Raw genomic sequence first — 27,864 nt, 5'->3', positions numbered from 1 at the left:
CACCCTGTTAGAAAAGACATGCCGCTCAATTAATTTTTGTAAACATATGTATTTATATATTTTTCATACAATTCTTTTAAAATTCCAGCACAAAAATTAGAGAAAAGAACAAAAGACCTACATTAAAGTGACATAAAACTGACTATCGTCCTTTTTCTGAGCACCAAGGCTGCCCTGAGCTGAACTGAATGATTAGAACTGAATGAACGGAACTGAACTAAATCAGGGATTCCGTTCAATTGAACTTAATCTGAACGAAATAGAGCTGAAATTTATAGTTTAATTTGCTGCACAAGTTCACTCGTTCATTTCAATGAACCGTTCATTTGGGCTTTTTTAGAACGAAACGACACAGCTCTACAATCGAACTTATTCTGAACGATTCGTTGTGAAGAGCGGACGTGTGTGTTTTCAGTGTAGCGTTTTTTACATTTACAAAATTATTTGTAATAGAATATACAGATTATGAAAACTGTAGAATCAGAAAAACAAACAAACAAAACAATGAACTAATGTAAAAGCAAAACGCGAGTACTTAAAAGGCGTGTTCCCCACGTGGAACTCCAATTATTTTCGTTTCTTAATTTTTATAATGTGTGCTTGTGTGTAAAATAATAAGCAGCTTTTGGGCGGCGAGTAAGTACTAGTGGGAGCGGATCAGAGGGGGACGGACAAAGACAGTCAGACGAACAGAAACAGAGACAGGCGACTGCAAAACACCATAACAACAACAACCAACGCCTCAAAGGGAAATTACAGAAAAAAATATCAAAAAATAGATATGAATATGAAAACTGAAAAAATATATAGCAAGCTTTGCTTAACAATTCCTTGGAATTGACCAACCCCAAATTGTAAATGCAAAATTAAAGCAAAACATTTATTTTTTTCTTTTAATTATAGAGAAAATTACCGTGAAATTTTAGCAGTACTTGTTTTTCAATAATAATTTTAAACGTATGTGTATGTGTGCGTGTTCGTCTCTCTCGTCCACGTAATTCGTTGCATTCGTTAATTATACATGCGAAAAATTTCAAATTCCAACACAACATAAAAAATACACACAAGAAACACAAGTACTTTTTTTGCTTGCAAAATTTTTATGAAAGAAAATAAGGCAAAATCAAGAAAGAGTTAAATTATCAATTGAGTTTGCGTACTACGACAAATTCCAAGTCTAAGAAACGAAGAAGAAACGGGAAGAAGCAGAAGGAACGTAATAAAAACAAAACGCGCGTCGCTTTGCTTTGTGCCCGCTCTTCGTGGGCGTATAAAGTAAAAAAGAGCAACAAGAAGAAGAAGAAGCGAAGCTGTGCATAAAAAGCAAACAAAATAAACAAACAACTGAAGCGAGAGAAACAGAGAACAAAAGCGCAGGCAGCGGTAAGTAACGGCACTCCCCCCCTCCTCCTTCTCCTACCTCGTACTATAGCAATCAGCAATTTTTGTTTATAATTTGTTATTGCTTTTATTTATTGGCCTTTCGCTTTACCACACTCGCTTCATTTAACTAACTCTAATTGGCTGTGAATTCCATTGCCTAACATTTCCAATCAGATTTCTGCATTCTGTGGATCGTGTTTCACCCACACAAAGACGGCGTTGCCAACTGGTTTTTTTTGTGTGTTAGTCTTCTCTCTTTTGTTTACAAACAACAGCAAGTGCGAAATATTTGCAAACGTGTTGCAGTTTCAGTTTTCTTTGCAACCAAAGAAAATGTTGCACTTACTGTTAGAACAGGTTTTTTTTCCTCCACCCCTACTGGCCACTTGTGCCACAAACCGAAAATGCAACATGCATAACAGACAAACAGAGAGAGCAAGACAGAGAGAGAGAGAGAGAGATCAATAACAGCAGCCGCTTCACCCACGCAACTTTTTTGTATTTTTATTTGTTTGTTTGCTTCGTTCCAAATTTGCTGTGTGGCTGCCGCTGACTAAGAGCGCCACCTGTTGTTGTGTGTCATCAACTGCAGAGAGCTCTTTATTAATATTTGTGCTCTATCTTCTTATTCTTTATTAACTGTTGATAAAAGTGAACGATAAGTTTGCTTGTGTGTGTGTTCATGTGTATGTGTTTTCACACGTTAAATACGTGACATCACGCCAATTGATGAGCTCAATTAACAACAACAACCACAAAACTGACCGAGAGTCACTCTCCTGCCCTCTCTCTCTCTCCGTTCCTCGCTTCTTTTATGCATTGTATTTGAAAAATATGAATTTATTGGCTTTTAGTTTTGAACTTTTGACGTTCATTTCATTGGAATGGTAAAATGAAGAAAAACTTGATTGAATGTCTTCCTTGCGAATTTTATTAACCGACCTTGCTAAAATTAATACAAATTGCAGGACCTAGTGATGTAAATATTCTTAAAAAATATCGGTACCGATATCGATGTATTGCATTGCCTACTGTCTTTTATATGACCTAGTACCATGTTTATATAGTGCCTTAAGTTGCTTTAATTGAAATAACAAAATAAAGTCGCACGTATAAACACTTAAAAAAATGTGTTGTAAGAACAAACGACTAAGGCTAAAATCAGGTTTAACTGCTCTATAAACATGGTATAGGAAATGACGCATGATAATAGTGATGTACAGCCACACGATATATCGACTATATAAGTATATATGCACATTTCTTGTGCAAAAACTGCAAATTGCGAATGATCTAAAAAGCCATTCTTGCCGATATTTTATGCAAACAATTTTAATATTTTTCCGTGCCTCGATATTTATTTACATCACTAACATAGGGGTGCTTTTTAACAGGGATCGCAATTATTATAATTTTTTTATATACAAATTTAAATTTTTGAAAAAAAAAACACATTTTTTATTCAATTTTTATTATAAAAATTGCGAGTATCTTATTTTGTACTTTTATAATAAAAATTGAAAATAAGAATTATGGTTTGATTTTTATAAACAAACTTGAATATAATAATTACTAATATTAAAACTCATAATTATTATTTGCGGTCCCTGCTTTTTAGCAACAGCGTCTACAAAATTATTTAAATCCTAGTTTGCTAGAGTTTTAGGTATTTATAGTGCTTATTCTTATTGGTCTATTGGCTTGCTTAATTGTAATTCAGATAATTTGCATGACTTTAATTAATTTATTGTTTTTTCATTATATTTATTAATTGCACGATCATTCATCGCATTTCCCATTGTCCCATGGCTTTGAATTCTCTTAATGCGTTTCATTTTCCATTTTCATCTTACTAACAATACAATTTTGTACATTTTTCGTTCTGTTCCCGCCTCCCGCTTTCTCTCTGTGTATGCGTGCGTGTATGCGTGCGTGTGTGTGTGTGTGTGTTTAGATCAATCGAAGGTCCTTCTATGTTCATGCCAACGGGAGGGGGTGGGAAGGGAAACAGGCAACAGCAGAATCACAACAACAACAGCAACAGCAATCATCAGAGCCAGCAACATCATCATTCGCACCACCAACACAATCAGCAGCAGCAGCAACAGTCGCGTCATCAGCAGCAACAGGAACAACAACAACAACAACAGCAGCAACAACAACAAGCAACACACGCTGTGATTGTGCCACAACCGAGTGCGCTACATCATCATCACCATCCCCACCCCCTAACCCCGCAGCAACAGCAGCAACAGTTGCAGCCACCACCGCAGCAGCAACAGTTGCAGGCAGTTGCACAGCAGCCACAGCAGCAACATCATCTGCAGCAGCAACAAATCATTTTTTATTCGAGTCAACCGCCGCCGCCTTTGACCGCCTACTCCAGCCACGCCCCCCACGCCAGCCACGCCCCCTTGAATCACTCGTCGTCGAGCAGCAGCAATGGCAGCAACGGCGGCGCCGCTCTACAATTGAGTGGCGCCGCCGCCAGCAACAATGCGTTGCAGCAACACCAACAACAGCACCAGCAGCAGCAGCAACATCATGGCCAACAGCAACATAATCATTTAGGCCATAATCATCATCATTTGGCACATAATCATCATGCTGGCAGCAGCAGCAACACGAATTTGGTGCGTGCAACATTGCCACCGCATTTTACGCAATCAGCGGGTCTGATTGCAACACCAGCAACTGGAGGCGCAAGTGGAGGCGTGGCACCACCGCCAGGCAGCACCACATTTATATCGACTGCATATTTGCCATTCAATCATCCGGGACAATTGATTGGCGCACCAGCAATGGGTTTTGCCACCAACAATGCAACAGCAGCAGCAGCAGCTGCTGGTGGCTTCTACACAACAGCAGCAGCAGCTGCAGCGGCGGCCGCAGCAGCAGCAGCAACGCAACAAAAGCAACAGTTGCCGGCGGCACAACAGCAGCAACATGTTGGCGTTGCAACTGCAACACAGCCACAATCTATTGCCTACTATCATCCAACGCAGCTGAGCAACAACAGCAGCAACAACTCGCACACTGGCATACACCAGCACCACCAGCAACACCAACACCACAACAACAACAGCAACAATAACACACAACGTGTTAATATGCGTGGCGGACAACGTGCAACACCGCCACAACCACAGCCCAGTTACTTTACCCCTTACGGTGTGGCAACAGCAACAGCAGCAGCTGCTGCCGCCCCGCCTCCCTCCCACCAGCCACGCCCCCAGGTGGGCAGCGCTGCCGCCGTGACGCCCATTTTGAGTACGCGCCAGAATGCATTGAACGGCAATCCGCATTCCACATTCCACATGCAACCCACATATTGCCCAAGTTTACCGTGTCCGAGCTTAACCACAGCACCGTTAATTGCCGCTGCCGGATTGACGGCACCACCGTCGGCCACATCGGCCGGACTGCACACATATGCACCACATTTGCAGAGTGGTGGCAACACTGGCACAGTTGGTGCGGTTACAGTGGGTGCCGTAAGTGCATCCTACTCATCCACATCGCTGCACAGTGCACAGAGTGGACAGCAGCCGGATAAAGTGAAGGAGCGACGTCATGCCATTCCCATAATACATCCGGTGACCCAGGAGAATGTCCTCGATCCCAATTCATCGGTGTTCAACAAGAAGGACTCCAATTGCACCTTGACCTCGAGCACGGGCAGCGATGTCAGCATTGCACAGCAATATAAAACGGATGCAGGAGCAACAGGAGGATCGGCCTTTAAGGTGGATCATCAGATGCAAACGGAGCTGGCAGCACAGCAAACATCCATGGTATTTACTCCTTCAACTTCAGCTGCAACTTCAGCGACTGCAACTGCAACCTCAACATTGCCACTAACCGATGAGGATAAAGTCAGCGTCATTGTCAAGGATATTCTGGCCAATTCTGGCAATCCGGACGAGCATCTTAGCTTTTTGCAGTTTAACGACGGTAAGTAGCTCATTTTATATTTATTTTATTTAAATGATGGATAAGGCTAAGAAACAATTACAACTGAAAACATCTTAGAATGGTGTATTCGAGAAAACGCAAAAACATTAGTACTAACTCTTATTGTTGGTCTAAAATCTCATCAAATATTCCAAAATACATTTTCACTGATATTTGCATTCTCTTTAGTTTTCTTTTATGTGCATTAATTTTTATTATAAAAATGAATAATTAGAACCATATTTTTAATCGTTTCAATGAATATTAAAAATTTAAGTTATTTGATGATTTTAAAATTGAAATGTAAATATAATTTTTGTTTCATAACGAAAAAAAAGTGCAGATATAAAAAAAAAAGTTATTGACAAATTATAAGGTGATTTTAAGCAGCCAGCTAAATCTCCTTAAGAAACGGAGCAACTGTTGCCTAATTTATCTGTTGGAGTGTTTGTCAATCTATTTTAAGAATTTTTATATAAATACACTTCCAAATTGTCACAAGTTTAGATTAAATTTCAAGCTAAATTCCGTATATTTTGAGAGTGCAAAGGTCTTAACTGTGCATATTCCAATTTGACACATAATTTGAAGCTAATATTTTATTATTATTTTACGAAATTTAAATTATAAATGTTAATTTATGCCAAAAATTTATGTAATTATCTCGGCTATGCAATTTAGTATAAGTGCAATTAAGCGAATTTTAATTTTGAAAATTTTTATTTATTTATGAAATTAAATTCAAAGTCAAATTTGAACAATGAAATGTACAATTAATGTGCCCTTATTGCAAAATTATTATAATTATAAAAAGATCGAGTTTGGTTGTATTAATTGACTTTGTTTCTAATTTTATGCACACCACAGTGGATAATGTATCGGAGCACACACCGGAGCTATCGAGTAATACAATGGAGACGTATTTCATCAATGAAAACACAGACATGCCAGTGATGTTCCCACAGGACTCGTTGAAGAACAAATCGCAAACGCGTCCCAAGTCGGCTAACAAGCAGAGTAAGTACTTTGACATTTTTGTTTTCAATATGAAAATGGATTTAAATGGGATTTGAAATGTTTACTGTTGCAGGTACTGCCACGCCCACATCGATAGCAACGGCTGTGGCAGAGGCAGCAGCTGCTGGCAGCGATAAGATTATTTCCATATTGGCCAGCATTGAAAAGACGTCAACTGTTGAGTTGTTGAGTTCCACAAAGGCCAACAAACAAAAACAAATTGGTCAAAAGCAGCAGCAGCAGCAACAACAACAACAACAACCTTCGACTTCTTCATCTGCTGCTTCAACGCCAACGCATCAGTTAAAGCCCCAATCACAACAGCAACAACAACAACAGCAGAAGTCAACAACTGTGGGTGTGAAAGCAGCAACAGTTGCTGCTGCAGTTGCAATACCAGATGTTGCGACTGTGCCGCCGAATAGCATGAGCAAAAAGAGTCAGCGCAAAGCGCAAAAACGTAAAGAGCAGGAGAAGAAGAAAAATCAAAAGGCAACAAGCACAACGACAACAACAATAACAGCAACAGCAACAACAACTGTCGCCGGAAGCAGCAGCAACAACAGCAACAGCTATGCCAAGAATGCAACTAAAAGTAACAGCAACAACAGTGCAACTACAACAGCAACAACAACTGACAACAGTCTCATATTTGTGACCACAACAACAGCAACTAAAACGAAAACGATAACAACCACGACGACTGATAAGCTTAGTGCAACAACTAGTAATAACTCTAGCATAAGTTTTAGCCTAAGAGACAAGCAACCCAAAGATGATGATGATGACCACGAGATAAGTTGTAAGTAGCAGCACTTAAACTTAAACTAGTACAATTATTATCTTTCATTTTTAATTGTTATTATTTATTGACATTAAAAAAGTAATGCTAGTGAAAGCAACGTATAATGTCACTTGATTAACACATTCAAATTTTACTAGCATTCCTTTAATAATATCGAATTTCACTAGCATTAACAAAAAATAATGAAAATCATATAATCATTCATTGGCAATTGAAAATAGTGATGCTTATGATAATAATAGCTACTTAAATTGGCATTTCAGTAGCATTAAAAAAGTCACTGTTTATAAAATAGCTTTTAATTAAGAGTATCGGCTACAAAATACAAATATTTAATGCTCATCAAGAATTAAAATTAGATAATTTTCATTCAAACATATTTTATTAGCATTGATAGTACATTTCTTTTTTTTTTAAATTTAAATGTAATCTTATCTTTGAATTGTTTAATAATAATGATAAAGTAATGTACATTTTTTTAGTCATTACTTTTCATTTTCATGATTTCACATATACTTTTTTTTTGTGATTTTATTGTAATGTACTTTTTTTCATGCTAGTGAAAGTACTAGCAGGGAGTACATTATTTAATGATGGTAAAATGTGATTTTTACTATCACAAAATTATTTTTAATGCTAGTTAAATTTGATTTTGATTAAAATAACTTTTTTAATGTAGTAGATTTTTATTTATTGCTAGTGAAATGAAATTTTCATTATAATTATTTTTTTTAATGTCAATGAAATGAGAAATATATTACAAAAAGAGGTAATTATGCAAAACTAAGCTTGTATCTCTCTCTTTATTATTCTAGTTAACAACAAGGAGAAGTTTTCGAGTGACAAGCATATGGCCAATGAGGATATTGTGGCACAGTATTTGCAGAAGAGCTTTGACGACACGCCCAGTTATGCGGAGGCACAATTGGAATTCCTCAACAGCAGCAGCTCCGTCTGTGAGGATGAGAGCTCCTACAAGGAGCAAACGAGCAACTTGAGCGACAAGTGTGATGAGAGTAATGTGGGAGAATTGAAATTCGGTGACTTTAATGAGGAGACAGCAACGGCGCCAAGCTCAAGTTCTAGTTTTATATGCAGCTCGACGTGGTCGAGTTCACAGCCAGCAGCGGAGAGTAATAACAAACCGGAGGATAATGTGGACTGTGCACCACAAAAGATTGAGCTGCCCACGGTTGACAGTGGCAACAACAACAACAACAAGAGAAAACAGTCGGAGAAAGCAAAGACAGCTGGCAATGTGTCCAAGACTCAAGTGTCCGGCTCAACAGCCAGCAAATTCATCAGGTACAACATTGAGGAGCTGCGTGAACTGTCCAAGCTGAGTGACTCAAGGAAACCTCCATTGGTGCCGTGCCAGAAAGGCGATTGCATTGCCCAGTTGTTTGTGTCGCGACAATCGTCGCAACAGCAGCAACAACATCATCATGGCCATCAGCAATATGGCCAACATGGTCATGAGTCCCTGGATTATATGTCTGGCAAACGTGGACGTGGTCATGGCCATGGCCCGAATAAGAAACATCATGATAATTATCAGTCAATGGGCGGCGGCAATTCAGGTGGTGGCAATAACTCAAATGCCGGCAACATGGGCAATTCCAGTCAACGTTATATGGACATTATACGTGTCCAACTCTCGCTCAAAGAGGAGATCAAATTGTCGGAGTGTGAGAATGCCTGGCAACCCGAAACTCTGCGACGTGTTTCTCTATATACGACGACAACAACAGATCAGCAACAACAACAGCAGCAACAGGCGGACAAGGATAACGACATGGAGGCGGTGCTGAAGAAAGTTCGTGGTATTCTCAACAAACTCACGCCGGACAACTTTGAAGTGCTGCTCAAGGAAATGTCCAGCATCAAGATGGACACACAAGCCAAAATGACAAATGTAAGATGATCATTTCTATACAGTAGGGTGCTTCATTTTTCAATTCCCTATACAAATTTAAAAAAAATATTACTCCGAATACGAAAATTTGGAAATGAAAATTGGGAAAACAAAACTAGGCAGCATATTTAATTTGGAAATAAAATTTAGGAAACCAATACTTTAAATTTTGTTATTAGGAACTAAAAATTACGAATAAAATATTCGGTAAATAAAAAATAGGAACGATCAAATTAGGAACAGTGTTATTAAGAAACATTATTCCCAATTTTTGTCTGCCCATCTGTGATATCCCAATTTTTATTTGCTTATAACATTATCAGGGACTTTGAATATTATAAGTTTTTTTTTATAAAACTCAAGATATAATAAATAATTACTTCTTGGCGTCCCTTTCATTATTTCTTTTTTTTTCTACACAATTGTGATTTTCTAACTTTTATTTCCAAATTAAATTTTCCTAATTTTAGCATTTTCTTATTTTTGTCTTTAAAATATTATTTTCTCCTGTTTTTTGTGCTTCAATTTACTGTATTATAATTTCTTTCTTTAGTCGGCGTTAATTAAATTAATATAAATAGAATTTAAATCTAAATTTATTTTAGTTCCAATATAATTTTGTCAACTAGGGACAGTTACCATTCAAAGTCTAACTAATTCTAATCTAATTGTAATTGTTGATCTATTCCCTTTATAGGTAATATAATTTTGTTAATGTGAGACAGTAACCATTTATACTCTAAATAGTTCCAATCTAATTGAAATTCTTTATCTATTCCGTTTACAGGTAATGCTGTTGATTTTTGAGAAGACAATAAGTGAGCCGAACTTTGCGCCAACTTATGCACGTTTATGTAAAGTGCTTTTTCACGAGATCAAGGCGGAAAACAAGTCGCTGTTCACGAGCTCGCTGATAACACGAATTCAGCACGAGTTTGAGTCGAATGTGAATGATGCAAATGCCAAGGCCAAGAAATTGCAGCCCACACAGGAGCGCATCAATAGCTGCACAGAGGCAGCAAAGAAAGCGGAATTACGTGCCGAAATGGAGGATCTGGAGTATCAATTTAGACGACGTGCCTGGGGCACCGTGCGATTTATAGGCGAACTCTTTAAGCTGCAATCGTTGACCAGCGATCGTGTGCTGCACTGCATCGAATCGTTGCTGGAACATGGCTGTGAGGAGAAACTGGAGTACATGTGCAAGCTGCTCACGACAGTGGGACATCTGCTAGAGGCTGGTCCCTCGGAGCAATATCAAAGTGGTGTGCGCATCGAGAAGATCTTTCGTCGCATTCAGGATATTGTGCAACGTTCGCGCAGCAATCAACGACATCAGCATCAATTGAGCAGCAAGATTAGTAGTCGAGTGCGTTTCATGATGCAGGATGTGCTCGATTTGCGTGCCCGAAATTGGGATCAACCAGCGACAACAACAAGCGTCAACAGTCGGCGGAGTCATAAGCAAAATGATGATTCCAAATCACAACAGCAACAACCACAACGTGGCAACAATTCGCAACAGCAACAGCAGAATTATCAGTATCAGCAGCAGCAGCAGAAACATCATGGTCATCATGGTCACGACAGCAGCAACTACTTTATGCAAAAAATGTCCAAGTCACAGCAGCAGGAGAATCAATCATTGAGCATAGATCCCAACAAGTTGCGCTTTAGCAGCAGCAACAATGATGATGTCACTGCCAAATTGGGCAACTCGTCGCATTATCAATGGCGCAATGTGGGCAACCGTCCAGTGAGCGCAGCAGCAACACCAGCAGCTGCTCCTGCTCCTGCTCCCACCCTGTTAAAGCGTCCTGCGACTGCAGCAGGCAATACCTACGCCTACCCACCCTATCAGCAGGTTCCGCCACCTGTGCTGCCCGCAAGCATCAGCAACAATCGCCATGGCAACAATAATAATCATACGGCAAGTGCTGCGAACGAGTTGCAATTGGATGGCAAACAATGTCAAGCGTTGCTCACCAAACTTGTGGAGGAAGTGGTCAGCACAAGGAACTGGCAATCGGAGGTTTTAAGCATTTGGCGTCATGCAATTGTCAAACAACAAGATGCCGAGACTGTTATACACTATGTGCTAATGGATTATGTGCATCGGGCTACAGTGAAGCGTCCACAGCGTTTGGCCTGTGCCAATGTCTTTGGCCATTTGATGCAGCAGCAAATCTTTGATTTGTCCAGCTTTCAACAGGCATATGCACGCTTTGGCGACGAGTTTCCCGATCTGTTGGTGGATGTGCCCAACGGCTGGACCTATGTCTTTGAGTTTCTGGGCCCCATAATGCATGATGGTCATCTGGGATTCAAGGATGTTTGGCTGCGACGTTGGCTCGAGGATTCACAGTTTACGGACCGTTTTGTGCGCTCTTTTGTCAGCTATTTTGTGCAGGAATTTGGCGCTGGTTATGCACATAAATTTTGGCATGTCGATAATAAATTGGATCGTGGACAAATCTTTTGGACGGATGCACGCAAATATCGTGACTTTTTGCTGGAAAATAGTTTTCAATTTCTGGAGACAAATGCAGCATTGCCAATGCAGCGGTCAAAGGTCACACGCACCCCAGCCGAGCATGTGGAGAGGATTAGCTATTTATTGAGTTTGTCCAGTGATACGGCCATTGATTATATCAATACAAATGTGCATATTAATGACAACTTTGTGCGACAACTAACGAAATTCCTATGCTGTGATTTCGCCTTGACTGTCATCTCAAATAGCAACAATAACAACAATCAGCAATTGCAACTGAATGTGCAGACATTTAAGAGTCAGTGTACACCATTGTTGCGACTCTGCATCGATGCGCAGGAGTCACTAGAAGTGGCTTGTATCGATGAGATTGTCGAGTCCCTCAAGGAGCATTTTCTCGTCGAAATGGAGGATGATGAGATGGCCGCGGGCGAAACCATCTGCAGCACTTTAAATGTGCTCTACGATTGTGAGGTCATATCCAAGGATTCATTTGACAAGTGGATAAAGCGACAATTGGAACAGAAGGCTGACAACTTGCATCGACCTCTTTTGGCCAAATTGCGAGCGTTTATCGAGGAAATGTGAATAGACCAAGAACAAGAACAAGAAAATAAACCAATCCAGTAACAACACCAACAACAACTAAAATAACAACAACGAACCACATATATTATCTATAAATATATATGTATATCTATATATATATATATATATATGTCCATGTAAATGTCTATGTATATGTATACATTTATACATATATATATATCTCTGGATGACATTTTAGTCAATTCATACACCACGCGCGGTCGTATATATACAAATAACACACATGGACACATGAATATAGACACCCACAACACACACGCATCTATTCAATTCAATACTGCAGATTACAAACCACAAACAAACAAACTAACAAAAACAACCAAGATTATAAATTTCTGCAATAAAAAAGCAACAAAAAAAAAAATAATAAGAATCTCGAAAAACAAAATCATGCATTAACTGTAAGGCAGGGTATATATAAAATTATATATTATTATTGTTTTTATTTAACTTCAAAACTACAGTATTTTATTATTTCCTTATAATTTATATTTGTGAAAATAAAATTGGTTCCTTATTTTTTTTGTTCATTTCCTTTGTTACCTTTTTAGTACAAAAAATTCTGAAGAATCTGCATTATTTCACTTTTGACTTTAATACTTAATCGTACTCTTATTAAAATATCTATTTAATTATTATGAAACTTATTTATGTGATTTCAATGCAAAAGGCTCAAACCAAAAGCTGAAACTTATTTCCTTAGAAAAGAATCTATTGCTATTTAAAAACATTTCGAGGCTTAGACTCAGAAAGAAAGAATATAATGTATACAAGTATAATAATAATAAATAATAGTTATACGGATATAAACAATGTAAATTATAGCGAGAAAAGACATGTAAGGTATCTACAAAATTTAGTATACAATGCATGACATACAAATAATCCAAAGATACAATTTAAATTTAGCTGTAAAATGAAAGGAAAAAATACAACAACTTTAATTTAGAAATTTAAACCAAATTGAAAACTATATATTTATGTATTCACTGCAAGTATATTAAACAAAAAAAACAAAAAATATGAATGAAAAGCAAAAACCAAGAGCTCTAAGCCGCCTTGAATTAGTTATTTTTATAAGAACACAAAAAAAAATGAGAAAAAAATACAAGGAAAGGTAAACAAATTAATTTCAAAAATGACTACTTAAATAGTAAAAGATTTTCACAGCTCTATATAAAATATAATTATGGTTTTTTAGTTATTCTTTTAATTTCAACACTAAAAGTGAAAATGGTTTGCGGCAAAATGCAAAAAAAAAAAATATAATTAGTTATAAAAACGAATGTATTAGTTAAGAACTTGTGAAAGCGCTTCTGGCACTAAAAAAAAAAATAGACTAAGGCCAAGCTGAAATTCTGTTACCAATTCTGATCGTATTTAGGCGTTTTTAGCATTCAAATTCTTTGCAAGCATTTCAAATGTTTAGCCAAATTCTGGGATACATTTTTGAAAAAGAAAAGTCTTTAAATAATAATAAAAAAAATAATATAAAAGTAAATTGAACTGTGAGCATTTTTAGCAAGGAAGCAAAAGCAACAACAATTAAATAATACAAAATAATAAAAAGCGTTAATAAATTTCAATACATAACAAATTATAAACAGAAAATAATTAAATTACAATTAAACATAAATATAAAAATAAAAAAGAAAACAAAAGAAGAAAAAAACAAATAAAACCTGAAGGCGTTTCAATTTGGGGACAGCCAAAGAAAAAGGAGAGAGCATGCTTATAAAAAATAGAAAAAAAAACTCACTCACAGCATTATTCACATTGCGAATCACATTCATACACTCACAAGCAATTCATGGTGATGGCAGCATTTAAGTTAAGAGGTTTTATTATAAAACAAGCCGTAAGCAGACTTAAGTTAAGTTTTCTTATAGGAAATATAAAAAAAACTGTGCTAATTATAAATTTTATCTCTTAATCAGATCGATTGGACAATTTTAGCTGAAGATGGAAAGACGTGGACGCATTCCCGTGGCCAAGTTTCGCACTCAGGAGGCGAAGACACGAAGTCGGAGTCGTGTCCGTGAACCGGACTATAATGAACAGGATCCGGAGCATGATATGTTCACGCTGCTCGAGGATAACATAGCGCTAAAGGAGGAGAACAAGGCGCTCAAGCTCGAGATTGATTCTCGTAAGTAGTGCCTTCAATTTATTGATTCTTTGTTATTATTCAACAATTATTTTGCAGACAAGACAACGCAGGAGGAGCAACAGTTGCAACACGAGAAACTCTGTGCTCAGCTGGAAGTGTTGCAACAACAACAACTCAAATTTGAATCCGAAATCAAGGAACTGTCCTCCAAGTTCAGCAAAACACTCAACGAACGCAATGCTCTCGACAAACTGCACAAAATGAAGGTGGATCAGATTCATAAGTAAGCTCAGAGTTTTCCATACATTTGTGTGAAAAGCGGAAACTCTTATTTTAAATTTGCAAATTCTATTTATAAATACGCTAGGCAAATATCATACAAGTTTTTTGAAATCCCCAAACGCTTTTCAAAATTTTCCAACTGTCATAACTTCATCAAATACGAACCGAATTTTTTGCGGAATATCAATTTAATTATATAATTTTTTAGCTTCTAATTTGATTCTGCACAAATCTAAAAACTTTTAATTTTTTTTCATCACTGTCCATTTTTTTTTCCATACTTTCCATCACTTTTCATTTTATTCCATACTTTTTCAAACAGAATCAAAATAAATATCAAATAATGATAAAATTGACATTTCGCAAGAAAATCGGATCAGTTCTCAATTTACGATCCCAGATTAATAGACAATTTTTAGTTTATTAATGAACGCTATTCCCTTTGTAGTCTTACAAGTGAGCTGGAGCACATGCGTGAGAAGCAGCAGGATCAGTCTGGAGCAAATCCTGCCGCCTCTTTAGTTGGTTCCGTGGAGCTGAAACGCAATCTGCTAAAGATCCTGCAACATGGCAGTGCCGATAGCGGCGATGTGGCCATCAACGATGATCTGGACAGTTTGATCGATGTCGATAGCAGTCCAGGTGTCAACATAACCAATGCTTTGGTGGAGCGACTTGTTGCCGAGTTTCTGGCGCTAAAACATGCCACAAACGGCGTCGACTTGCAACTTTATGAGGCCAATGAGAAGATAGCCGAGTTAGTAGAGCATGTAAGTTGGCACAAATTAAAACGATCTGCGACACTTAGGCTTTTTTTTTTAAATATCACTGCGAACGGCAGTTCGCGCTAGTGACGAAAGGAGCAAAAAGGGTGCGAAAGGCGACTAACTATATTAACAGCTAATATGGAAAATAGTTTAGCGGGAAAACGCTAAATCCCGCTAAAATTTAAGATTAAAAAAAATACGAAAATTGACATTCGGGAATGCTCAAAAAGTAATTATTATGTTCGTGGTAGCTCACCCTTTTTGCGCACAGTGCAGAATGCCAATTTTTTTGCTATGCTTTCGTCACTAGACTTTTACCTCGTGTAGAGGTTTTTATTTTCGATATAAATAAAAATTGATTTGTTAGAATAATTCGATTTCCACGATAAAATTGTCTCAGCATATGTTGTGTGAAAATTTCAGACTCCTAGGACTTATGGTGTGTGCAATTATTAGTCAGTGAGTGAATTAGGACGAAGAGTTTTATGTATAAAGACAACATTTTTAATTTAAATAAAAAAAAAATAAAAATTTGAGAAAGAAATCATTAATTAATGAATAATTTTTTTTTCAGCAACATTTGCTTGAGGAGGAGAACGAAACGCTGCGCACAGAGAATGGAAATCTGACCAAGGTGGCCAAATTGCTGACGGAGAACATGAAGGAGAGCGTGGAGACGAGTCAAAAGTGAGTTGGGAATCCTTTTAAGCAATTGCAACTTTAATTTAAATTAAATTCCATTTAATTAGAATGGAGGCAGCTTTAATAAAACTAAAGCAGCGCAATGATGAGCTCACTGCCAAGACAAGGGATCTGCCAGATGGTCAGACAACGATGCCAGCGATGCCTTCACCCAACACACTTCAATCCGAGGCGGAGGAGTTCGAGGTGATCAAGGATCAGGTGCAACAACAACAGCGGGAACACAATGAACGCATTGTGGAAATGGTAAAATAACAACAACAATTGAACTAACTGGTGCTGGTTAAACACATTAACTACTTTTATCTATCCTCTTTATCTATCTCTCTTTATCTTAAACATTTATCTAAAAGCAAACACGCAGCGTGTTTAACATTTTTAAACCGTTCTCGAGCATATTCAAAAGCAATTGAATATCTGTTGAAATCGGCACACACACTTCACTTCACTTGTATGCACCCTAAATGATCTATCAGTTATAGTATATATATAGCATATATATGCATGGAATCGATCCAACTGTTTGGTTAGTTGTTACTCCAAAGATCCAAATCAATTTCAACACTTTTTGAAGCAGCAAAATATATTGAAAACGTAAGCGAAAAACGCTTGCTAGCTTGCTTTTTGCTCCATCTCTCCCTCTCTCTCTCTCTCTCTCTCTCTTTGTTTTGATGTATGTATTTCAGTGTTGTCAGCTTATTTAATCCAAAAAGTAGCTAGAAATTGCTAATTTTGTTTTTAATAGCCAATGTTACCAACTTAGCCATTTTTAGCAATTTTTAAGAGGTTTTTAAGTTTTCGATGTCAAGAAAAATACTAAAATCAATAAATTTGTTTTGTATGCATTTACGCTTAGTATTTTTAATTTTGTTTCATATCTGACTATTTTCAAACAAAACATTTTATTTTATATATATTTACGAAATAGTTAATGGAAGCTTTATAGAATGCCATTTATTTTTTTTAGATAAAAAATGTTTATATGTTTTACCAAAAACGCTAATATTTCGTTAAAATCTTGATATTGGATTCAGAATTCATTTAAAAAAAATTGTTAGAATATTTTTAGTTATTCAAGAAACTTTTAAATTTTAAAATTATAATATTCCGACATTTTGATATTCATTTACAACCTAAAGTAGCATTTAAATAATCCATTACTAGATATTTCATTATATATTCTCTACAAAGAATATGAGTATATTTAAGTTAACTGGCAATGGGAAGAATTTAATTACATTTTTTTTTAATAGCCAGACTTAAAGGTAAAAGCTTTTTTCAAATTTTCCACGCTTTAAGAATAAATTGGTAAATCTAGCTAGTTTATAGCTAAAATGGCAACACTTGTTCATCTCCCACACTTTCGTTCTCTCTGTTCTTCTGTTTTGCACTAACTTGCATTGCAAGGCATTTTAAGAGTAATAATTGTTCTACTAATTTTCATTACCAATCCCCAATGCCACGCCCCTTCGCCTTGCTCCGCGCCCCCTCTTCCAAATCCCGTAGCAAAATCTAATGGATGCGGCTATTGCAAAATCTACTAACGATGAACTAAAACAATTACAACTTAAGTTGGAAATCCTCGAGGAGCAACTGCAGCTGGCATTAACACGTGCCGATCTCGCCGAGCAGCAATTGTCGCGTTATCAGCAGAATGATAAGCATACAATGACAACAACAACAACAGCTCCTCCACTTCCCCCTCCACCTCCTCCTCCACCACCACCTATGCCGCAAAAAATGCTTTACTCCGCATCGAGTGGTGCATTTGTTGCTGGTGTGAGTGGAAGTTTTAGCCAACACATTGCCGGCCATAATTTGCATAAAGGCGGCGGCGATAAGATTATTGATAACGTGATGCATCAGGTACAAGCGGAGGCAGCAACAGGTATGTATTCCAATCATTAAGCCAGAATCATTTGACCCAGTTTATACCACTTTATTTCCCTCAATCACTCTTCTTCCTTTTGCACATGTCTCAATTATCATTCAATGTCAATCGACCTGCTTTTTCAGCCGCACTTTCTGTAGCTGAAGTAAATTTAAACTGAACCTAGTATAAAAAGTTTAATATTAGACTTTGTGAACGAAAACATTGAATTTCTTGGGAAAAATTAGTCAGATTCATAGATTTTCAAAACAAATTGATAAGTAGAGTGTGGTTTTTAATTTATGGGTTTCTTTTTATATTTGTTCAATAAAATAAAAAGTAAACAAGAAAATCATTGCTTAGTAATCAATTTATTTAATCGATGCTTAGCCACGAAAAACATCGAAATAATGAAGTTTTATACCCTACGACCATGGAAAATGGGCAAAAAAGGGTATAATGTGTTTTTTTTCTAAAAATAATTATAAAAAATAGATTAACATAAACATTAAAAAAAAATAATTTAAAAAAATTTATTTTTAATATTTGAAATTGAAAATTACTACTAAATATTTGGAATTTAAATAATTTAGCTGACTCGAGATTTACATTTATTGTCGATACTGAGAAACTATATCATCAAACAAACAAACCAAAATTTTTAATATAATTTTTATACTTTGTTTTAAATATATAGTTTATTGTGCTCTTAGAAAAATTAAAGGAAAATCCGAAAAAGAATTAACTACCTTTATCCGCTTTTAATATCTTTTTGGTGTGACATGTCGTATGCGCAATCTGCCAACTGGTGTGTGTGTGTGTGCGTGCGTGTGTGTGTGTGTGTGTCTGTTGACTCCTCACATTGGAAATATGTTTCATCAAGTTGCCAGGCATAGTTCAAGTTTGGAGCACAAGTTGAAGAGCAAACTTCATGAACTATGAAAGCATTGATTTTTCAAACTATGTTGCATCTTAAGAAATTCCATAATTGGTTAAAATAAATGATTTTTTGTTTAATATTTAAGTAACTTTGATTCAAGAGTTAGATTAAAAGCATTAATAATCCAAATTTTCGAACTTTCCATTGATAACTTTAAAAAATGTATGTTAGAATTTATTATTTCAAATAGATAAAATTATATTCAATTATTTAATTAGTAAAATATAAATTTATATATAAAATTTGATTCAGCAGTTGGATTAATAGCATTAAAAGTTAAAATTTTCCTGCTCTTTCAATTCTTATCCTACATTATCACAAATCCCTAGGACAATTGACAAGTACTGTTGCTGTCTCTGTCTAACATTTGTTGTCCTGCTCTTGCTGCGGCATTTTGAGCCCACAACTTGTTGCTGTCAATTGGCCAAGTTATTGTTGTTGTTGTCTGTTGCCACAGCCCTGTGATTGTAATTGATTTTATGCATATTTTGCTAGATGTGGTTGTTGTTGTTGCTGTTGTTGATAAACGATGCCACGACTGTGCTGCACGTTGCACATTGACCACGCCCACAACTGTGCGCCCTTTTTTGCTTCATGGTCCATTGTTGCAACAGCGGCAACTTCTTAATTAAGTTGACGACGAGCTTTTTCAACGGACGGACGAACGAATCAACTACGACAACTGTAAACAGGTGCACACACCTACATATATATATATATATGTCTGTGTGTGTGTGTATTGGAAGCAGTGTTGCCAACTACTCGTCACAATTACAGGATAAACCCAGCAGAAAAGTAGATAAAATAAATGATTCCCTTAACGAATGTCAAAAAATGTCAACAAGAATGCAAAAATTTGGAAATAAAAGACCAAAATTAGGAATATTTCTTATCAGATAATAAGAATTTGGTAAAATTGGAAAGACCAAAATTAGGATAAGTCAAAATGTAAAATATATGTACATAGCGAGGTACCATTTATCTATTTATGAATATAACCTATATGAAATTTTAAATACTTACATAAATCTTTACTTTATTTTATTTTGTCAAATAATAAACAAAAAAAAAGAAAACATTTTTTTCAAGATATTTGCAAAGAAGCTGAGTTCTTATGATTATCGATTATTTTCACTCGATTAATCGGCATATAAAATCATAGAATTAAAGTACCTCAAGGTTGTTTCATTGATGGATTTTTACATCACAAATTTTCGTTAAGCAGTTGCTTAATCATTTTTCCGGCTAAAGTAGTTATTTATTAATTAAGGACAAATCTATCTGAAAAAAGGCCAAATCGGCAGCACTGGAGTGGGGAGTATGTCCGTAAAAATCTAATTAGCGTCGGCTTTACGCCTGATAGATGGAAAAAGTGAAAAGGTAGCGGAAAATGTGGAAGCTGAATTTCTTCTTCTTTTTACCTCTTAATACATTTTGCAATCAATGTGAAACCGCCATAATTTATTATGCGCATGTGTGTGTGTGCGTGTGTGCTGTTGTTGTTGTTGTTGCTATAGCTATTGCACTTGTGGGACATCGTTGTCGTTTAATTTCCGCTTTTATAGCGTTGAAACAATTATCTCGATATTGATTTAGATTTGTGTGTTTAGCTCGTTTGATTGTCAGAGCTGATTGAATTGTAGCATGTGAGTTCACTGTATGTATGTGAACAGCCTTACAGCTGTTAAAGGTAACAGATGTTAACTTAACAGTGTACAGTTGACGTAGAGTAATTTTAAATTTACAAAGTGACTTTCAATTAAACTCTATTAAAATAAAATTATTATTATTATTAACAATAAGAATGGAAAACTTAAATAATTAAATTAAATATTGAAAAGTATTAAATTCTGAGGATATTAAAAAAAAGGATTAAATGATGCAATATTTTTTGCTGGATTAGTTGGAAATAGTTTTGTATAGCCTACTTTTCAGCGATACTGGTCTGAAGTAATAATTCCAAAGATTAAAATGATTAAAATTCAATTTGAATTTGATGTTAAGTTTGATTTAACAGCATTAGCAAATTGTACAATAATAAATCTCAAAGTGCAGTTTGTGTACGCTGGTAGTTCATTGCAAGTGATCACTGTAGCTGGATGTTCCATGTACACAACATACTTGTGTAGACGCGTTACCAGAACAACAACAACAACAAATACATGTAAATAGCATGAAAATGAAATCAACTGGTTGTAAAATACAAACACACGCACATGATAAACATTCTCACACATATATATAAAAATACAGCATCTGTGTTGATAGAAATGTGCAAATGTTGGCAAGTGAAATAGGGTATATTACATATATATATATATATATATACACAAAGGTGTGTGTGTGTGTGTGTGTGTGTGTGTAGAAATATCTATGAAATCGACTCATAAATACATATAGGGAAAAAAAATTTTCTCACGAATTTTATAAAAGTTAAATACAGAAAAAATTAAGATGTCAAATCAATATTAAAATGGTATTGCGCTTGAAAATCGGTCCAGTTTAGACAGAGCTATGGATGTCTGTTTGATCACACCTTTGACTTAGCAACTTTACAAGTCAAAATTTTTGTTCAATTCAGCATGATTTTTTACAAAAAATTGAAAGGTCTCAGTATCAAATTTTTAGTGTTGTTTTATGCTAATTACGATTTAAGAAGTTGATTAAAGGTGAAAACATGAGATTTAAAATTTTCAATTTTCGAAATTCCAAAGGGGGGACCATTAGCATTAAAATCTAAATTTTGTGAAAAATAATTTTTTGATTGAATTTGATAAAATTTAAATGCAGAATGAATTTAGAGGTCAAATCATGATCAAAATGACGTTCCGCTTAAAAATCCGTAAAGTTTTTCCGAAGTTATGACAGTTTGAACTTGGTCAGATTTCGGATCTAGCAACTTTACAAGTCCAAATTTTTGTTCAATTTAGCATGATTTTTTACAGAAAATTAAAAGGTCTCAGAATCAAATTTAAAGTGTTGTTTTATGCTAATTTTGATATAAGGAGTTGATTAAGAGTGAAAACTTGAGATTTAAAATTTTAATTTTTCGAAATTCCAAAGGGGGGACCCTTAGCATTGAAATGTAAATCTAGTGGAAAATTTTTTTTTTTTCGAAATTAATAAAATTTTAATGCAGAATGAATTTAGAGGACAAACTATGATCAAAATGTCATTCCGCTTAAATATTAGTTGAGTTTTCCCAAAGTTATGAGAGTTTGAACTTAGTCAGATTTCGGATCAAGAGAGATTTATAGCATACTTTTTTAACGAAAATATCTCAAAATATTTATTTTTTTATTATACCACAATATATATAGAGATCGTAAAACAATCATTTACTTTGGTATCGTATACTATGTTTAATTTTTTTAAATAAAAATATTTTGATAATTCTTTCTTTTTGGTTTTTTGGTAATATTTGTGTGTACGTAGCTGTGTATATATATGTTAGTAAAATCCGCTTTTGCTGTTGCTCGAAGAATTCAATGGGGAAATAGTTTTACATGAATTTCCAATATTGCGCTTTAGACATTAAAATAGAGACTTTAACAACGGTTAATAAAGTGTTTAAGTGTAGGCGGAAATAGAAGTGATAATGTTATCAGCCGCAAAGGAAGAAGAGGCTCACATGGCACTGACACAAATCAAACAACAGCAATAACAATCAACAACTGCCACATGTTTACAAACACACACACACACACTCCCTTCAAATACACTCACAAATACACTTATGCACTTTACTCAATTACAGCCAACGCTGTCACTCTTTCACTTTGTGTGTGTGTGTGTGTGTCTCATTCACTAAGCACATCCGTTTCCTTTTATTTGATTTTCTTTCTCGTATTTTTGGCGCGCACAACGCGGCGTATGCGTAACGAGCGCACATTCAAATCAATCAACGCGCTTATTGTGCGAATATTTAATGCCAAGTCGAGTTATTAACCAAAAGATACGTTTACATATTTATTTATATTTGAAATATATTTGTAATTATAATGTGTATATTTTATTTACGTATTTATCGAGCTATTAAATGCCGACTGCACTTGTTGTGCACAACGCGCGTTCGCGTCACTTGAAGCTCATGAAGCGTTTGAGCTTGGCAGCCAAGTGAGCAGCTACTTTACAGCCAACAGTGAACAGCCAACAAGCAAGCCAACAATTCCTGCCACTCGTGTGCGTGTCCGTGTCCTGACTCACTCTTCAAAACTCTTTGTATTCGTGTTTCTGTATCTGTGCGTGTGTGCGTGGAGTCTGCCATCGCACAGTGTCACAGATTGACTGAAATCGTTGTCAAAAGTCTGTAACTTTTTAGCCACTTAAGATATATGTCTTAGTCGTGACTCACTCAAACACTTACTGATCATTGCACAGCCCAAACCATAAGCCCCAGAAGGCTGAAATTATCACACAACGTAAATAACGCGATTTGATAGAGCAATACGTCGGCGTTTTGGTAAATTCAACCTGAAAGTCCTTCAAATTTCAATATATTACTCCCAAAAATCGTAACAATAAAATCACAAAATGAAATTGATTTTTATTAGTGAAATAGTCAAAATCTTTTATTTCTCGAACCAATTAAAAAAAAAAATTAAAAAATAATTTAATTTATATATCAAAACCATGTAATCAATTTTGGTTTTTCATTTTTATCGGCGGAAGAAATTTTTTGTTACTTTTCACATAAAAATCGCCCTAAAAACTGATTATGAAAATTTTAGAAAAATACATTTTTTTTTTAAATGCTTCACAGCCTGCAAAAAGCTTTCTACAAATATGAAACCATCTGCATAAATGGATTTAAACAATTATTTTTTGAAAACAATAATGCTTTTCGTTAATCGCACCACTGTGCGACCTCATCGTTGTATTCGGCCCAAAAACCATTGAAGCTAGTCCCAGAGTGTATGAATTTTGTCGCTTACTGCCGAAGCCAACCTGTAGTTGAATGTGTGTGTGCGTGTGTGTATTTGTGTGTGCACAGGCTTCTTTCGGAAGATTGCCATGGCAGCCACATGTCTTTTGTTCTGACTATTATTGCAGACTCTCTTTCTCTCTCTATCTCTCTCTCTCTCTCTCTCTCTCTCTCTCTTTTTCTACCACTCTCTCTCTTTCTACCACTCTCTCGTTCGCGTTTTAAACCATTTCCATGAAGTGTAAATTAATTGACTTTGATATATATGGTTTATCTCAAGGTGTGTTCTACAAATCCTTCACAATTTTGATGACAATTAAAATAATTACCTAAAACATTAAAAAAAACATCAGAGAATAGATTTTTTGTAGTCATAAAACCGACATTCTTAAGTTTATTTAAAATATTATTATTATTTTTGTTTTAATTTCGTATAAAAATAAAATAATATTTTGTGGATTTTAGTTCAATTTTAAAATAACTTTAGTTTAATTCAATCAAATTTAAATTATATAAAATTTGACCAATAATGTTGTTATTGTATTTATGTAATAAATACTGCTTCAGATTTTTGTTTGTTGCATCAGACAATGTTATCAGTTTATTTTATATAACAAATAAATTGCATTAAAATAAATTTGATTATACTTTAATGAGCTTTAATGAATTTATGCGTATAAAGAACAATATTTATTGGATATAGAGCACTGTGTTGTATTAAAATTAAAAGACTCTTTCAAATGACAATCAAACAAAAATCTGTGTGAAGAACAACTGAAAACAGAACACAAAATTTAAAAACATTGAATAAAAATGTCACAAAAAAAACAGCGTCACCATAGTCAGGCATGACTGTACCATAAGCATGAGTGTGTGTGTGTGTTATGCTCAAAAACTTGAATTGATTTAAGTTTTTGTTAGAGCTGTAGCCTAGAGCTAGAGTTGGCCTGGCTATTAGCTGGCTTCATGGTCCTTGGCAACAACAGCAGCAAATTCAGCTAAAAAGAGAGCGAGAGCGGGAGAGAGAGAGAGAGAGAGAGAGAAAAATGTGTCTTTAAAGAGGCGTCAGTAGGTTTACATGTTTCACTCAGAGCTTATGTTACCCAACTCCGACTTTGTTTCCGTATCAAATTCGATGAAGTAGATGAAGACAGGAAGATGCCATTTATTATTTTTATTTTTGCGAGTAGAGAAGCGCAAGAAGAAGAGGACGAAGTAGAAGAAGGCGTCACCTTCAAGCCGCATTGTTGTAGTCCTTGTTGTTGTTGTTATTCTTATTGTTGTCGTTGTTGTTGTTGTTGTTGTTGTGCTATGGCTTATTATTATTATTTGTGCGTTTTATATTTCCGTGTTTTATTGCGCCACTCTTCTTATATACAAACACACACACACACACACACACACATACACACACCCAGCCATACACAGAAACCGTACATTTTCATTGACTTGCTTTTTTCTTGTGGTACAACAAGTCGTATACGCAACGTCAGCAAACTTCATTTGTTGCCGCTGACAGTTGTTGAATGCGTGGGCTTAACTACCATCCCCCTACCTTCCACACCCTTCAGCCCCCTTTTGTTGTCGTGATTTATATACATTTGTCACATTGTCCACCCGACTCCAACTCCAACTCCTACTCTCAAATCCTGGCACAATTTAAAATCCTTTCAGCTTACTTGATTAAGTCAACAGCTTACGACTTTGTCTTAAAGCCCAGGTAGGTCTCTTATCATTTTTTTGTTTTTGGTCAAAGGTTTTTTTTCTCAATCAGCTAACCGCATGTTTAATGAGCGCTCTTTATATACATTTGTCTGCATCGATTTAAAAAAAAAAAATTGGTAACCCCAATTCGTAACCTACCTTTAATTCTAAGAAAGTTTAAAAGTCCTGCTCTTAACAACAGTTTAAAAACTAATCTTGACAGGATCGGACTAAAAGCACTAAAGATATGCTAATATTAATATGCTAAAAATTTAAAAAAAAATTAATTTTGTAACTTAAACAAATATTAATTTTAGAAATATGCTGAAAACATCTTAGAATTGACCATAGATTACGAATTTGGTTAACAATTTTTCTATTTTTAATGCACCCAACTAATATGAATTTTTTTATGTGTTCTTCCAGGTCTTGACGCTATAGTACGAGAATTCAAATCGGGACGCGTTACTTTGCGTCGCAATCGACGCAGGACGAACACATCGGAGGCGCTCAAGGAGATGTTCCAGGTACTGGAGATTAGCCAGAAACAGAATCGCAATTCGAAGATTTGCGTCGATTTGAATACAACGCGCTAAAAAAAAGATTCGAGCCATGTTTCTCTCTCAATTCTGCTACTTTGGTCTCAAATCTACAACAACGAACATTCCATGCATTTTTATCAATACTAACTAGTATATATATTATTTATTTATACACTCGACTCTTCCTCACCTCGCCCTATATTCGAACTATTTATGCCTTTGTGTGTGCCTTTTCTACCAGAAGAAAGCCAATTTATTCTTCTTAAAAATTACTACTCTTTTTTAATAATGTTTAAACAATGTGTTCATCTACTAATTAATAAAGCATATTTTGCAATAATATCCCAACGAAACTGATTAAATAAAAAAATGTATAACCAAATTAAACAAAAACAAATGTGTTTCTATATTTGAAAACTTTATTTAACCTTAGATTATTCCATTATCCTTTGATGTCATTCGATTTAGATTGTCCTTGCGAGATTATTGCAATGAGTCCTCACAAAATCGGCAAGGATATGGCCGAATTATGCTCACGTTTGCTTAGGGGATATATATTTTATAGGTTTTGATTCTCTATATCCTTGCAAATGGGAAAATTACATATTTTGTTATCTCACAGATATCAGTACAATCTATTGGCATTCAAGGATTGAAAGGATTTTTTAAAAAAACTAGTACAAATTTTTACAGGGGTATGCATGGAAAAATTATTATATATTCTGGGGTGTCCTGTGGCAAACAACTCGTCTCGAAGAGGAATATAAACTGTCTAAAGGACTTTCAAATCGTTTAAAAGTTACCAATCATTTTGTGTTTTTAACCATTTTCTTAAGCTGTCATACAGACAAGTTTAATGCCAATGATCCTTCGATAACCCCATGGTTCTTTGATGCCGAACGATAAAGGGCTTCTTGAGGAACCTAAAGCAACGAGACCTGTCAAAATATGCAAGGATATAGCCAAGTTATAAATAGTTTTAGTAAAAGGTTTCCTACTATAGGGTATTTACCAAATTTCTCCATTCCAATTTCTCGTTACATATAAAAAAAAAATCCTTTTAATTTACCCTAATAATTATGGGTTATACGTTTATTGGGCTTAATCATATTTTATTATTGCTTAATCTTTGGCCGATGCACAGATCGCAAATTACGTAAATTACACAAAAGTTGCTTAAACAAAATTTCCATACAAATATATATAAATATTTATATATATGCATATAAATGTGTAACAAAATGTAAATGTTTATTTGTTCATCCTTTAAAAATACTTAACGTATTTAATAATTATGGCTAATTGTCGTAAATGTTTTTATCAAAATTTGTGTACATGCAAATGTAAATAGTTTTGATCATGTGATTTAAAAATTTGGCTAATTGATATTGTAATTGACTTTCAATAGAATTTGTGCAACAATTTGCATTTTTGCTTAAAATGTTCCTTTTTTTTCATTTTAAATTGTGGCACTTGTTTACATAAGAAACGTACAAAGTTGCGCTTAATAATTAATATATTATAAATTGCATAATACAAAAAGACTTGTGTGGAAGACAAGCGTATAAGAGTGCGTATAAGAGTATATATATCGAATATATATATATATATATTACATATAGTAATGTATAGAATTAGTTATAGTTTGTTAACTTAAACAAAAATGATGACATGTTCAACATAATATCATTTCAACATATTTAAACATGTAACACATATATTAATTAAAACATATATACTTTGTTAATATAACATAACTTATAAAACTATTGCGATCGTTTTTTGTTAAGACACTTATGCCGTATTTGGTAGTCGGTCATGTGAGGCAAATGTTGTTTATATATAT

At 35.2% G+C, this 27,864-nt stretch overlaps 3 protein-coding genes across 5 annotated transcripts in view; 2 read left to right on the top strand and 1 right to left on the bottom strand.

The window, feature by feature from the left end:
- Positions 1-2,440, bottom strand: part of LOC117789545 (protein Skeletor, isoforms B/C) — a 35,626-nt gene extending 33,186 nt beyond the window's left edge. The window contains exon 1 of the mRNA XM_034628576.1: positions 2,416-2,440. Coding sequence (XP_034484467.1) covers positions 2,416-2,440 — 25 coding nt within the window. The remainder of the gene's footprint in view (positions 1-2,415) is intronic.
- LOC117792151 (kinesin heavy chain) lies at positions 329-26,411 on the top strand. Of its 3 annotated transcripts, XM_034632165.1 has the most exons (9): positions 329-636; positions 904-1,383; positions 14,115-14,326; positions 14,384-14,570; positions 15,018-15,339; positions 15,911-16,023; positions 16,086-16,284; positions 17,545-17,926; positions 25,903-26,411. In XM_034632165.1, exons 3-9 carry the CDS (start codon positions 14,140-14,142, stop codon positions 26,070-26,072), a joined length of 1,560 nt encoding a protein of 519 aa, XP_034488056.1. In that variant the 5' UTR covers positions 329-636; positions 904-1,383; positions 14,115-14,139; the 3' UTR covers positions 26,073-26,411. The 3 variants fall into 3 exon arrangements, with proteins under 3 accessions (XP_034488056.1, XP_034488058.1, XP_034488057.1); XM_034632167.1 differs by lacking the exon at positions 17,545-17,926 and having other exon boundaries at positions 25,903-26,063; XM_034632166.1 differs by lacking the exons at positions 17,545-17,926; positions 25,903-26,411 and adding an exon at positions 16,392-16,620.
- LOC117792150 lies at positions 1,657-12,194 on the top strand. Its single transcript, XM_034632164.1, has 6 exons — positions 1,657-1,661; positions 3,939-5,337; positions 6,205-6,354; positions 6,428-7,156; positions 7,975-9,074; positions 9,862-12,194. Exons 2-6 carry the CDS (start codon positions 4,185-4,187, stop codon positions 12,154-12,156), a joined length of 5,427 nt encoding a protein of 1,808 aa, XP_034488055.1. The 5' UTR covers positions 1,657-1,661; positions 3,939-4,184; the 3' UTR covers positions 12,157-12,194.
- Positions 26,412-27,864: the final 1,453 nt, after the last annotated feature.

This window comes from Drosophila innubila (assembly GCF_004354385.1).
Source record: "Drosophila innubila isolate TH190305 chromosome 3R unlocalized genomic scaffold, UK_Dinn_1.0 2_E_3R, whole genome shotgun sequence".
Taxonomy (NCBI): domain Eukaryota; kingdom Metazoa; phylum Arthropoda; class Insecta; order Diptera; family Drosophilidae; genus Drosophila; species Drosophila innubila.
This window is presented reverse-complemented; position numbering and strand designations above follow the sequence as displayed.

Bases quoted from the DNA above. Each gene is read 5' to 3' on its own strand.
- LOC117792150 (XM_034632164.1), top strand. From the start codon at position 4,185: ATGGGTTTTGCCACCAACAATGCAACAGCAGCAGCAGCAGCTGCTGGT. The intron at 7,157-7,974 runs GTAAGTAGCAGC...TTATTATTCTAG, and splicing joins TGATGACCACGAGATAAGTT to TTAACAACAAGGAGAAGTTT. The intron at 9,075-9,861 runs GTAAGATGATCA...TTCCGTTTACAG, and splicing joins CACAAGCCAAAATGACAAAT to GTAATGCTGTTGATTTTTGA.
- LOC117792151 (XM_034632165.1), top strand. From the start codon at position 14,140: ATGGAAAGACGTGGACGCATTCCCGTGGCCAAGTTTCGCACTCAGGAG. The intron at 14,327-14,383 runs GTAAGTAGTGCC...ATTATTTTGCAG, and splicing joins CAAGCTCGAGATTGATTCTC to ACAAGACAACGCAGGAGGAG. The intron at 16,285-17,544 runs GTAAAATAACAA...CAAATCCCGTAG, and splicing joins ATGAACGCATTGTGGAAATG to CAAAATCTAATGGATGCGGC.